General features: G+C 37.0%; 1 protein-coding gene across 1 annotated transcript in view; it reads right to left on the minus strand.

Moving 5' to 3' along the window:
- Positions 1 to 594: 594 nt before the first annotated feature.
- The window catches only part of LOC107159660 (hippocampus abundant transcript-like protein 1), a 48,687-nt gene continuing 35,631 nt past the window's right edge, over positions 595 to 13,650 (minus strand). Inside the window, exons 7-12 of the mRNA XM_048800517.1 lie at positions 11,846 to 11,959; positions 8,229 to 8,300; positions 6,626 to 6,738; positions 5,105 to 5,202; positions 3,212 to 3,354; positions 595 to 2,518 (exon numbers count right to left, since the gene is read on the minus strand). Coding sequence (XP_048656474.1) covers positions 2,270 to 2,518; positions 3,212 to 3,354; positions 5,105 to 5,202; positions 6,626 to 6,738; positions 8,229 to 8,300; positions 11,846 to 11,959 — 789 coding nt within the window. The 3' untranslated portion in view covers positions 595 to 2,269. The remainder of the gene's footprint in view (positions 2,519 to 3,211; positions 3,355 to 5,104; positions 5,203 to 6,625; positions 6,739 to 8,228; positions 8,301 to 11,845; positions 11,960 to 13,650) is intronic.

The following is a 13,650-nucleotide window of genomic DNA, read 5'->3' on the forward strand; positions in this document are numbered from 1 at the left end:
TTTTTGTCTCTGAATGCGATACTTCTCTAGGTACCTCATGAGTGAAATCACACAAGATTTGTCCTCTTATGATTGTCTTATTTCACTTTAGTGTAATCTTTTCAATGTTAAACTATTTTTGTAGCATGTGTCAGAATTTCCATCTTTTTAAAATTTTTTTTTTTTAGTTGTAGATGGAAACAATACCTTTATTTTATTTATTTTTATGTGGTGCTGAGGATCAAACCCAGTGCTTCACACATGGTAGGCAAGCGCTCTACCACTGAGCCACAGCCCCAGTCCCGAATTTCCATTGTATAGATACACATGTTGCTTATCCATTCATCAGTCCAAGGACACTTGGCTTTCTTCTACCTTTTAGGTATTGTGAACAATTCTGCTACATATATGAGTGTAGAAATATCTGTTGCTGCTTTTAAAAAGTTATGATCTGTTTTTATAGGAGATTTTGGAAGGAACTTCATTAAAATTTTTTTTTCTTGAAAATACAAATATCGTTTAATATAAAGGATTAAGAACTCAATTTAGTAGAAAACCACCCAAGAGAACCAAAAAGAGCAATGATACAATTTGTTTAAAAAAACACAAAAAGCATAAAAGTATCCATTGCAAATTTATTATGCATTAGGAAGCTTAAACCTAAAAACCAACAGCATAGTAAAAAGATATGTTATCTCTGTTCATTGAGAACAGGTTTCAAAATATATTTTCTCTTAAATGTATTCAGTCAGTACACAATCCTTTATAAAAGTTGTATATATTTTTTCTGTCAATACCTTCATTACATTTATAAATACAAGATTTACACAGCACCCCATCAAAAAAAATTAAAACCCTTACAAATATCTACATATATTTCATACCTATAAAACTTCCAAAGGAGTGCTTTGTTAAAGGTAGGCCCTAGGTAATGGTCCATTACTGTGCAGCAAAATACATATAAATCTGTAAAGTTTTCTTTGTCCATAAAACATCGCAAAAAATTAGCAAGACACTTATTGTGAAACTGAGCTTCACTAAACCCTCATATTTTGGAAAGGAATTTGATGTGCGTTTTCCCATGAGTTTCAAAAATCAGACAAACAGACTGAGATAAAGATTAATTGAAAATAAATGCATACTACACAGCAGTTAAGGCAGGAGTGTGATGGAACAGAACTGAGAAGTAGGACATGGGAGATGTGGGAAGGAGCAAACAGTAATAATGTATTATGAGTCTGAAGTTGGACATAAATTCTACTGAGACTTGAGTTACTAACTCTCATCCTCTCTTAGGAATGTTCAAATTGTTTAAAACTTTCTTAGAAGCACTCTCCAATTTCTTTTCTTTGTTGCCACTAGAATGCTTGTGTGTGTGTGTGTGTGTGTGTATGTATGTGTTTGGTGGTCTTGCTAGGTTGCCCAGGCTGGCCTCGAACAAGTGCTCCTCCTGCCTCAGCCTCTTAGTAGCTGGGATCATAAGCACGTGCCACTGCATTGGGCTAGATGGACTTTTTTTCATCTTTAAAATCATCTTAGGCTTGATATATTTTCTTTTTTTCTTCTGTAAAATCACCTTGAATCTGATCAGACACTAGGCTAGGTCCAGGAATCTGAGTTGGTAGTTCAACATATTTGAATTTGTAAGAAAGATTTTCTTCAAGCTGGTTAAGGTTACCATCAATCCATATTATTAATGTTCATTTTAGACAAGCACTGGGTGTAGAGGAAATAAAGGAAGAGTAAAATTAGGTTTTCATTTGACCTTTGGACAAAGGCAAAAGATCCCTGAAACTGAGTGACTATTAAGAATAGCCACTCATCAATACCTCTGGGCTAAGTGGGAATAATTCAAGAAAGAGGACGGAAGAAAAAAGAAGGGATTCTTTACTTGAAATCTTGCCCAAGATGGCAGTTCCACTCTAATCCTGCACCTTCTGTTCAAAAAGCCATGGAAAGATTATTCCAGTTATTAAAGGAAATCCATCTTTTCTATCAGAGATGACTTTTCAAAGTGCAGACGCCAGATGACCTTGAGAGTTGTACATTATCTGCAGGGAAGTATTTCAAATCTTACCTTCTTCTAATGTACAAATAAAAAAAGAATGAGAGAAAAGAAACGGAAGGAGGGACAGGAGGAAGGGCAGAGAGACAGAAGGAGTCACTTATCAACTTGGCCCGAAGGATGCCACTAGCATCGCCCCTCCAGCACCATGAAGTCTCCATGTGCTGCGGCTCCCTCCATGGCTCTCAGAGGTGGTCATCTGCAGAATCCCATTTTCTGCTGAGTTTACAGCTCAGTGCTCTGATTCCCAGGCTCTTCAAAGGAGAGCTCCCAGATGCTACTATCTTGCAGCAGTGGCTCAATGTCCTCATCACTGCCTCGTTCTGGGGTGTTGGTTAGGCTTCCGCTGATGCTGTTGCTATGTTTTTGAACTCCACTGGCTTTCCGGTATTCAGGGATGAATAAGGCAACCAGAAAAGACATAAGAACTATACATGCTCCAAATAAAAATGGTGGGCCTGGGATGACAGCTCCCTAATGGGTGTGGGAAACAAATGGAGACAGAGTTTGATTAGTTTCTTTAATCCAAAATTAGTCTTGAATGACCCCAAAAAAGAGATCCCATCACCAAAAAGTGAATCATTTTTCTCAAGCAGCAGATATATCACTAAATGTCAGGGCAAACTAATAGAGCTTGGCATTTGGATTACGACATGGGAACTCATCACTGCTTTTTTGTACAACTTTTGAATAGCTTAACCCAACCTGTAAGCCTGTAAGCAATAGACATTTATCTGAAATTTCATCCTGTGACCTACATCCTATCATGCAGTTCTGTACATAAACATTATTAATTACACTTTTGCACAGAAATCTATACTAAATCCATACTACTCTATTTTTTTGCTTTTCAAAAAATAATTAAAAAAGCACTCTAGCTCAATTTTTAGCTGGATTTTAAGGACATTTTATTTAGCCTGACGTTAGCCAGAGAGTAGTATCCCGAGTACAGTGATTGTGCAGGTAAAGGCAGAATCCGAACAAAGTTAAGACAAATCGTGTTTATGTAAGATATTAAATTTCTGAAATGATTCTGGAAATTACTGTCAAATATGACAGTAACATACAAGTAAGAATGCTCTTCAAATTTAAGATCACAAAATTTTGCTACCATCAGATATAACCATTGTTTAAAAAAAAAAAAAAAAAAGCTGCACTTCAAATTACCTGTAGGGCATCACTGTTAGAATTCAATTCTGGGCCTAACTCAGTCAATTCTACGTGGAACATGTAGAATATAAAGCCATACAGTGCTGGCCCCAGGCCATTGCATAGTCCTCTTATTCCAGTTATGATCCCCTGGGCAACTCCTGTATCAGAATAAAGAGAAGGGAGTCAGTCTTCTCAGAAAAGCATCTCAAGATGTGGAGGTTAACAGTACTCTCTTATAAACCGATAAACTGATTCAACTGGACTGAGCAGAAAGTACAGAGTGCAGGAAAATGGATTAGAAAGATTTCACCATATTTTCATTCATTACACAAACATTTTCTTGATTTTATTAGGCCCATTTCTTGCTCTGTACTGAGGTCTAAGAAGAGATGAAATGACAGTAATTTCAGTTTCTAAAATCCTTTTGGGGATGAATACCCCACATCAACAAGAACTGCCCGTAAATGAGGAATAAAATACAAAACTAATGAACTGAGATCTTCCTGCTCTACTCATTTACTATTGAATTTACAATAAAAATCTGCTCTTTACCTCTGACAGTTCTGGCTATATGTGAGTAAAATGTAGCCCTCTACACCCTCTACCACCAGGGAGACTAGCCCCCATGGCTGCCATAAGCATTCCAGATCCATCTCCACATAGACCTGAAGTGAAATTTTTTAGAAGTACCAATTTTTGGATATCTCTGCTTTCTAACATGGCAGGTGAAAAATTAGCTTGAACCATATGATATGGGTATTTCTGAAGTAAAAAATGGTCAAATATAATTCAGCCTAATACAATGTATTCCAATAGTTTTGTAACATCTGTATTGATAAGTATAAGCATAAACAAAAACTAACAAAATGCATGCCCTGTATGAAAGGAGTCCTCCACAGAAAGCCCATGACTTCACACACCGTACTTCCCTGAGGATGCACAGCCAGCTGACTTACTACTACAGCTAAGGTTGACACAGAATTTGTGGTCTTCCAGTGACACTATTTAAAAATGGTTATGAAGGGCTGGGGTTGTGGCTCAGTGCTACAGTGCTTGCCTAGCATGTGTGAGGCACTGGGTTTGATTCTCAGTACTGCATATAAATAAATGAATAAAATAAAGGTCCATCAACATCTAAAAGTATATTTAAAAAACTGGTTATGAATAAGATGGCTAATTTCTGATGTGAAAAAACAGGTGCAGTGAATAAACTTTCTTTTCCAATCCAGTTTTTGATATTTTTAATAGAGCTCTTAGGCATTTAAAAAAAAATTTTCCCTCTAAAATTTCCTATTTCTTGACCACAGTAAGGTAAGACATTAGGAGATGGAGAAGGAAATGGATTATTTCCTGAAAAGGGAGAACTGCCTGAAAAGGGAGCAGAGACACAAGAAAAATGACTAACAGTCTGCCTTCTGCACAGCACTCGTTACTTACTTTACCTCTCATTCTGTATCCAATCACCAAGAACCACAGATTTATTTTTTCTTTATCCTTTCAAAGAACAATTTCCTAAACTAAGCTCATGAACTCTGAACTATTCCAATTAATTTTAGTTATGAAGTAAAATATTTCATTGCTAACTAGCCATCATTATTTAATAGACAATCGTTGAAATACGAATAGTCTGGTTAATTCTGACGGAAACAGACAAAAGGAGTAAAAAACTGAAAAAGGAACATCACATTTTCCATTTTAACTCTTAGTAATCTGAACTGATGAGTCCACGTTTTCAAAGTATGAATTTAAGACCAAAGCAGGGAGGAAAACAACTTTCGCATCTGGCAAAGAAACAGGTATGCTCCTGGAACAGGGACAACAGGGCTGTCACCTCCTGCTATCGATGTGGAGAGCTTCGGGTAGGGAGGTCTCAGCTGAAGGAGGAAACAGCGAGGGCCGCAACCTCACCTTGCTGATCTGAATCTGCATTCCAAGAGACGAGAGCGCTGACTGCCGGGAATGTGATGCTGGACATGGCAGCCACGGTCCCTGCGGCCCACATCATCCTGAAATGACAGCACAGGCTGAGTTCAGGCACCAAGGAGCTCCTGGCTCGAATGCAGTCAGTGGCAAAAGTACAAAGGTCTTTTGTTTCCTCTTGCAAGTTTTATTTATTTTTTTTCCTCTTTAAAAATGGATTTCACACTGTTAATACCATCACTTCACAGTCTGGGTAGGGGAGAAATTCCAGGAAAGCTTCATTTCCCTATTCTACTTTTTAAAAAATCTTTGCTTCTCCCTGGTTTCCCTAATACTACCTGCAGATGTAAGCTCAATGTAAGCTCTTGTTTCTTTTAATATCATGCTTCCCCATGACATTTCACTTTTCTTTGCACTTCTTAAAGGTTCACCCTCACGCTGCCCTCAAGCTGTGCAGTCTTCTAATCCTCAACAGAGCAGTGTGCCACCAACTGAACAAACACAACCTGCTGCCCTCAGACCTTTGTCCTCTTCTTGGTCAAAGAGGCTTACATGCCAGTCAATATCAAGTTCGAGTGTGCACACTGCGAGGCCCTAACTGTACTTGTGACCTGCTGGACTAGACTTCCTTGGGGATAATGCTTACTGAAAAAGAAAAACTCTTCACGATAACAGTCTTTATAACACTGAGAGAGTTGTGACTAAATCAGCTACTGAACCAACATTCACAGGACCAAAATAAAATTAGAATAAGAAAAACCAACCAAGTTAATCTTACCTAAAAAGTCACAAAGAACAAGTACTTCAAATGACATTCTGATCTCTTTCAGAACTAACCTCTAACCACTGAAGCATTTCCCATTTCTCCAAATCATGTCCTCCATTTAGTAATGCACAGTGAGGGCCACTCTGGTGTCTAAAATGGAGACAGGAACTCCAGTATTTGGCACTCAGGCACAAAGGGAAATGTCATACAACAAAATGGAGCTCAGGAATCTTTTTGGTGCTTTTTATTTCACAGGGCTTTTTCTGGCCTTCTTTTTCAAGGGAATCTAATATACAGTAGTAATAATGTTAGGGTACACATGGCTTTGGAAGAGATGTCAGTGTTTGCCAAACTTAAAAATGTTATATTATTACCAAAGGTCTCTCAGCTAATTATGGCAGTGAATCTTGTATTTTTGTTTTGACTGTGATGCCCCTAAAAATTGACAAATATGTTTAAAAAGTAGACACAGAACTTTACTGGAGGGCTGGGAGAAAAGAGACACATATTCAATTAAGGAATGATTCAGTGAAAGCCTGTTGAGGTGAAGGTAATCTTTACAAATTACCTTAAAATTATCTAGTTCCACCCTTGCCCAACTTAAAAGTCTAAATGTTTTGAAATGTTACATACAACAAACCAGTGAAATAACTCTTCCTTCTTCTCATTACACTCAACTAGCTGGAGCTCTTCTAAGACACATTTGTCTGTTAACTCAGGAGAATCTAAGGGTATAAGCTTACCAGGCCTGAGCTCCAAAACCATACCAGGCCAACTGGAGCATCTGGAAGCCCAAGCCAAGAAGGACAGTATTCTTATTCCCCAACGACCTCATCAGAATGCTAAGAAAGACCGTCTGCAAAGGAAAGGAGACAACCCTGAGAAACCATGAGAACACACAGAATTTGAACACAAGCTTTGTGAACCAAATGAAGCCCACTCACTGATTACCTGGGACCTCTAAGGAAGGGTACAATGCCTACCTGTAATCTCAGAGGCTGGGCAGTGCTATGCATCTCTTCAGGGATGGAATTTCAGGGGCTCCAGGACTGATCTGGGCTTTCAGGCCTTCAGCCTCCTCCCTGAGTAGCTAGCTTGTCTACCTGGTGCTCTACTGGCACCACCCAAAAGGTCACCGTAGCTCTTATCAGTTGCCATGATTGAGAGAAGGACATGCCTTAGTCTCTTTGGACAAATGCCAACCACTTAACTACAGGTGTAGAGCAACCCCTGCTGAACATTTACAGAACATGTGGGATTCTGCTGGAAGTTAACAGTTTTATGAAGTTGGGACTGTTGTAAGTTTGATTTTAACAAATACGTCCTCAGTTATATAACTAGTTGGGATAGTCCAAAGGAGAGTAGGATAAAAGATAGCTGGGTTGATCAACAAGGGTCAATGTAAAAAACAAACCAAAATCATGATCAACTTGAAAATTAACATAATTTATATTTGCTAATATAGAAAAACAGTTGTGCCTTGTCAATTTCAGTATTTGGCAGAAATAATCTCATAGTCTTCTTACTTGACCTGGAAAGTGAATTACAGAAGAGCACTCTGCTCAGTCTGGAGGCCACTTGAAGGCAACAGCCTCTGGGCAGTCTTTTAAGATATAGTGAATTCGGGACTGGGGTTGTGGCTCAGTGGTAGAGCGCTTGCCTAACATTGAAAGGCATTGGGTTTGATCCCAACACCACATAAACAAAAGCTAAATAAACAAAATAAAGGTATTGTGTCCATCTACAACTTAAAAAAAAAAAAAAAAAAAAAGATATAGTGAATGCACCTAAGCACAACAGTAGACCAAGGCAGAGAACGCATTCCCTGCCTCTTGTGATCCTGTATTTATAACAGATGGGAAAATGCTGAATACTCCTTTAGTCACTGCATATATTCTAACTCACTGACTCTCATTTTTTTGTCCTAGGAAAAGTAGAATTGGAAAAGTTATTGTTACTTATTTCTACTTACTTTTCACTATTAACACTGAAACATTTTTCTAGTTAATTTTGCAATATCTAAGAATTATATCATAGTTACTTACAATTTTCATTGTTTTAGAGGCAAATAAAAGAACTGACCCAGCAAGTTACAATTCTACTAAAATAATATGAAGTTCCTTCTTAAGTCCTGAATTCAATACTCTTGTCAAAAAGGGAAAGTTTTGTGGGTCATGTCCCCATCAAATTTCTGGATCTGATGTTATACTCTAATTGTATAAGGTGTGTCACAGCAGGAGCACAGGGACTGAGGCAGCAATTCAGGGGCTCTCCCTATCTTTGTATATGTGTTTCCTGTGAATACTTTTTTTTTTTTTTTTAAAGCATGGGTGAAATTATACTCACCTGAGCTACGATAGACAGAATTCCTACCATAGCAATGAATGCTGCAATTTTAACAGATCCAAAGCCTATGACCTAAGGAAATGAAAGAAAATATCTAAGTAACAAAGATAAGCTCTTTTAAAACAACAGGATAAAATAGTTGAGGAAAGTTCATAAAATCAATGGCAAATTAGAGCAGTGCTGAAACCTGAACCTACTTAACCAGTATTTTATATATAAATCTAAGAAATCATTATAAGCAGGCACATCTTAAATTGTAAAATGTTATTTTGATAATATTTCTTACTATATAGCTACCTTGTTTCATATTTCCTCTCCACTTCCAACTTATAAATTGACAAATCTAGCAATAATATGCAACAGAGAAATTATGAAAGAAAATGGCTTGACTTTTGATGTTGCAAATACAAATCTGCTCACCAATGAAGTCAGTGGCTATCAATTGTGGCTGCATATTAAAATCGTGTGGAGGGAAAAGGGGAGGAAGTGGAGAGCAATGAGATGCTGGAGTCCACTGGAGACTGATGATATCAGACTCCGAAGTCTGGCCCAGAGACAGGTTGTTCTAAGAAGCTCCCATGGCACTTCTAATGAGTAAGCAGCAGAAGTGGGCTGGCAATGACTTCTAAGCACTCTGATCTCCACACTAGCTCTAAAATGCCTAAAATTCTTAAGCTTTAAACACTAAAATTTAAAAAGGACATAATTATTAAAATTCTATAAAATTCAGAACAAGTATTTTTAAATAATTTTATATATTCTTCTCATTTTATGAGTATCTTGCTCCCAATCTCACAACTATATAAAGGTACTGTGTCCATCTACAAAGTGCTAGGGCTAGAATTCCAAATCAGTGCTGTTGATAGTAACAATATTCTATTACCATCTAATTACATGCAATTAAAAAAAATGGAACCTGAGAATTTAGCTTTATTTAGGGATTCTCAGCTTATATTTATAAATACAGAGTATTTTTAATAGCTTTATGGAGATAGTTTAAATAGCATACAATTCACCTATTATAAGTGTACAATTCAAAGATTTTAGTACATTCATAGAGTTGGGTAACAAATCACCAAGATTAATTTAAAAAGATTTCACCACCCCTGGAAAAAATCACAGCACCCATCAAGAGATCCATTCCCCCAGACTACCTCTTTCCTAACCCGCTTCCTGTCTCTGGCATTTTATATAAATGGAATCATATAACACCAGGGTGTTTGTGACTCCTTCTTTCACTTAGTATAGTGCTTTCACGTTGTTGTAGGGCATATCAGTACTTCATTGCTTTTTATTGCTGAATGATATTCTATTATATGGATAGAACACATTTGCTAATTTGTTCAATTAGTTAACGGATATTTGCATTGTTTCTATTTTTTGATTACCGTGAATAATGATCTGTATACAAGTTCTGTGCTTTCATTGCTCATGGATATATACCTAGGAGTAGATCTGCTGGGTCCTGTGGTAACTCTACATTGAGCATTGTGAAGAACTGCTAGATTCTTCCTCTTTTCAGCAGCTACACATTCCATACTATTTTACGTTTCCACCAGGATGTCTGAAGGTTCTGATTTTTCTACATCCCTTTCTTTTTTATTATAGCCATTCTAGTGTATGTGAAGTAAAACCTTGTTTTGATTTGCATTCCCTTGACAGCTAATAATGTGCATCTTTTCATGTGTTAATGGGTCTTCTGTGTATCTTTCTTGGAGAAATAACCTATATTTTCAATTGGGTTGTCTTTTTATTAATGAAAGAATTCTATATATATTTTGGATACAAGATCCTTACCAAATGTAAGAAAATGTTTTGTGTTAATTACTCTTAAAAGCAAGCATAAACATAAAATAACATGGAATAATTCTTATTTGCTGTTATAATTGGTGATGGTTGTGGCGAAATGGACATAGTATAGAAAAAAGAGCTAGAAGATTAGAATTGTAGTTGTTTATTATCTATATGAAGAGATCTGATTCTTTTTTACTCTGTTCCTTGGGTTTTCCTATTTTACCTACATTTCTGTCTATATTAAGTGCACATTTAATGTAATTATAAATGAAAGCATAGTTTTCTATATTAAACACTATCTTGCCACTCTTCTCAGGAAAACCAGCAGATGAGATTTCATCAAACTTCACTTTGGGGGCTGGAGTTGTAGCTCAGCTTAAAAATGCTTGCCTAGCAAGCCCAATGCCCTAGGTTCAATCCCCAGCACCAAGGGAAATATTCATTTAAAAGTATCTACAAAAACTAGGAGAATTTATCTTAGAAGGAGGACAGTTCTACCTTTCCTGTGAAATCAATAATAGGGTAGGACCAAATGAAAAGTAGGTCAGGTCTATGCAAGTCCAGAGACCAGAACAGCTAGACAAGGAAGGGTAATGTTTGCTGTAATTATCTTAATCAGTCACCTATCTGGGTGAGGGTAAAATAGGTATATACTTCTAAAGAGAAAAATATCGGCAGAGAGAATAGATTCCATTTATTGCTTGTGAACCATCTTGAGGTCCAGAGCAGCAGCTGAGAAGCCAGCAATGAGGCTGGGTCAGCAAGATGGCTATAATCAGACCCAGGTGAAAGCTCATGGATACTGTCATGAATTTAAAACATCATGCTATATGGATGTATCTAACTTCTTAATTCATAACTGCTGAAATTTGGAAGCAAGCAAGGTATCCTTCAGTAGGTGAATGAATAAACTATGGAACACCCAATTGCTGAAATGAACTATGAAAAGAATGAATAACAAGCCAAGAAAAGACATGAAGGATGCTTAAATGCATATTACTAAGTGAGAGAAGTCACTCTAAAAAGGCTATAAACGGTACAATTCCAACCCTATGACATTCTAGCAAAGGCAAAACTATGGAGATAGTTAAAGAGAACAGGAGTTGTGGGTAAGGGGAGGGATGAATAGGCAGAGCATAAGGAACTTTAGGGCATGAAAATACTCTGACACTAAAATGCTGGAAACATGTCATTGTACTTTTGTCTAAACCCACAGAATGTACAACACCAAGAAGTGAAGCCTAATGTAAACTACAGACTCTGAGTGAGGCTAATGCGTTCATGTAGTTCATCAATTCTAACAAAAAGACCACTCTGGTGCCAGGATATTGATAGTGGAAGAGGCTGTGTACCTAAAACTGCTCAATAAAAGACTTAAAAAATTACAATAAATTCTATTTCTGCTAATCCTCTCTGTATAATTCTCAAAAGGATTTTTTCCACAGTAGATATCTTGCTAGATTTTATTTTATTATTATGTTTTGATACAGGATCTTGCTATGTTGCCCAGGCTGGTCTCAAAGTTATGAGCTTAAGTGAGCCTCCTGCCTCAACTGAGTAGCTGGGATGACAGGCATGTGTCACTGCATCTGGATTCTTTTTTTAAAAAAATTTATATATGACAGCAGAATGCATTACAATTCATATTGCACCTGGCTTTTTGCTGCCTTTTAAGTCATCATTGAATTAACTCTCTGTCAGCACTAATAACTAGAAGCAAGTTCACATTTTCTTCTCTATAGAGTTTTCCTAAGTTATCCTTGGATAGATTCCAATCTTTGCTGTTCCTCACGTTCAGATGCCACTAGACATCCATTACTTACCTGCCTGAGATAGAGAAAAAAACTTGAATACTGTCCAGCTTCGGGAAGATACGAAAGAAACACGGTGATGCAGATTAAGAAGACAGTAGAATCTTTCCCAACTTTCTTCAATGACTGGGAATAAGCAGAAAGCAACATAAAAAGCTAATAGATATAATGTCACCAACATTTGGAATATGGGTTCACTAAGTTGATCTATTAAGATGGATAATGAAAGTCCAATGCATTATAAAAGGAAGTCAGCCTTAATATGAAATCTATAACCAGCTCTCTGTGGAAGTTTTAAGTTCTTATTTTAGAAGTATGTAGTTCCAGGACTGCAGCTTTTTAAAAAGCACTTGCTCACCTTTGTTAACACTGGTTAACACCCCTAACAGGTCCCAAATATCCTATAAACAGGCCCTGAAAATGTATTTCTATAGATTCACTGAAGAAAATCACTTTTCTCTCTTGATTTATTTTTATTTTTAATATTTATTTTTTTAGGTGTAGATGGACACAACACAATGCCTTTATTTTTATGTGGTGCTGAGGATTGAACCCGGGTCCCGCCCATGCTAGGTGAGCGCTCTACCGCTGAGCCACAATCCCAGTCCCTTCTCTCTTGATTTATAATATAACTTCTTTAAGATTGTATCCACTATAGGGTTTTCATTACACCTAAGTTCATTCTAGCCTTCAAAATATTGATTTCAATTTACCTGTAAACCTAGTAGACAAAAAAAAAAAATATGCTTCAGACCAGTAAGAGCCTTTTGAACATTACAACTTTGTTGAAAAATCGTTTTTATTTACACAGTAACTGAACAGAACTGAAAGGTGTACTGTTACTGAAGGAATGGAAAGTGCTGCTGTACAGCTAGGTCACCATCCTGTAACTTTTATATAATTAATAGCAAAAATAGCCAATGAGGGCTGGGGTTGTGGCCCAGTGGTAGAGCGCTTGCCTAGCACACGTGAGGCACTGGGTTTGATCCTCAGCACCACATAAAGATAAATAAATAAAGGTAATGTGTCCATCTACAACTAAAATATATGTATATATTTAAAACAATTAAAGAAAAAAAAAACAAAAAACAGCCAATGTCTGTTGAGACCTTGCTTCACACCAGACGCTAGTTCACTGATACAGGTGAACTGTACAGTTCTCAACTCCCCTGAAAAGTAAGCCACAGTAGTTCCACTTTACAGAGAAGCCTCTGTGCCAAACTTGATCGCCATATGACAATGGTGGGAAGCCTAACTGACGGGCTTCCTGGTCACTCCTGTTTCCTCCCCCAAACTCCTTCTTTGTTTTCTGACATTCTGGCCCCAAAAGAACAGACAAGGTCAACCAGGTTATGCTCTGAGTGGGCATTTTAGAAAAAAACTTTGATGAAATACATTTCAATTTTATTTGTATTTTTCCTAAAAGGTAAACTTGGGGGACAAAAGAGCAAAAATCAAGTCTCTGGTTCTTTCCCCCCCCCACATGTTGTATTTCTTTCAAGAATAATTTCAAATTAGAAAGGGATTGGGGAAGAGATAAGATACTTTTCTCAGCATTTTTTCTGATTGTTAGTGAAGTATATCCTTTACCACCTCCCGACTCAAAAAAAAAAAAATTTTAACATAATTAATAGCAAAATCTAGGTTCACAGCCTCTGGTCATAGTGTATGTATATTAACAATTTAGAAAATAACTATTTTAGTCAGATCAAATGCATCATCCTTTTTGAATTAAAGTGAACTCACTTCAGATGACCACCTTCACTTAATTTACTTAAAAAAAAAAGAATGAAAACAACTATGCAAAAAGAAACTTC

Source organism: Marmota marmota, unplaced genomic scaffold (genome assembly GCF_001458135.2).
Source record: "Marmota marmota marmota unplaced genomic scaffold, marMar, whole genome shotgun sequence".
In the NCBI taxonomy this organism is placed as follows: Eukaryota; Metazoa; Chordata; class Mammalia; order Rodentia; family Sciuridae; genus Marmota; species Marmota marmota.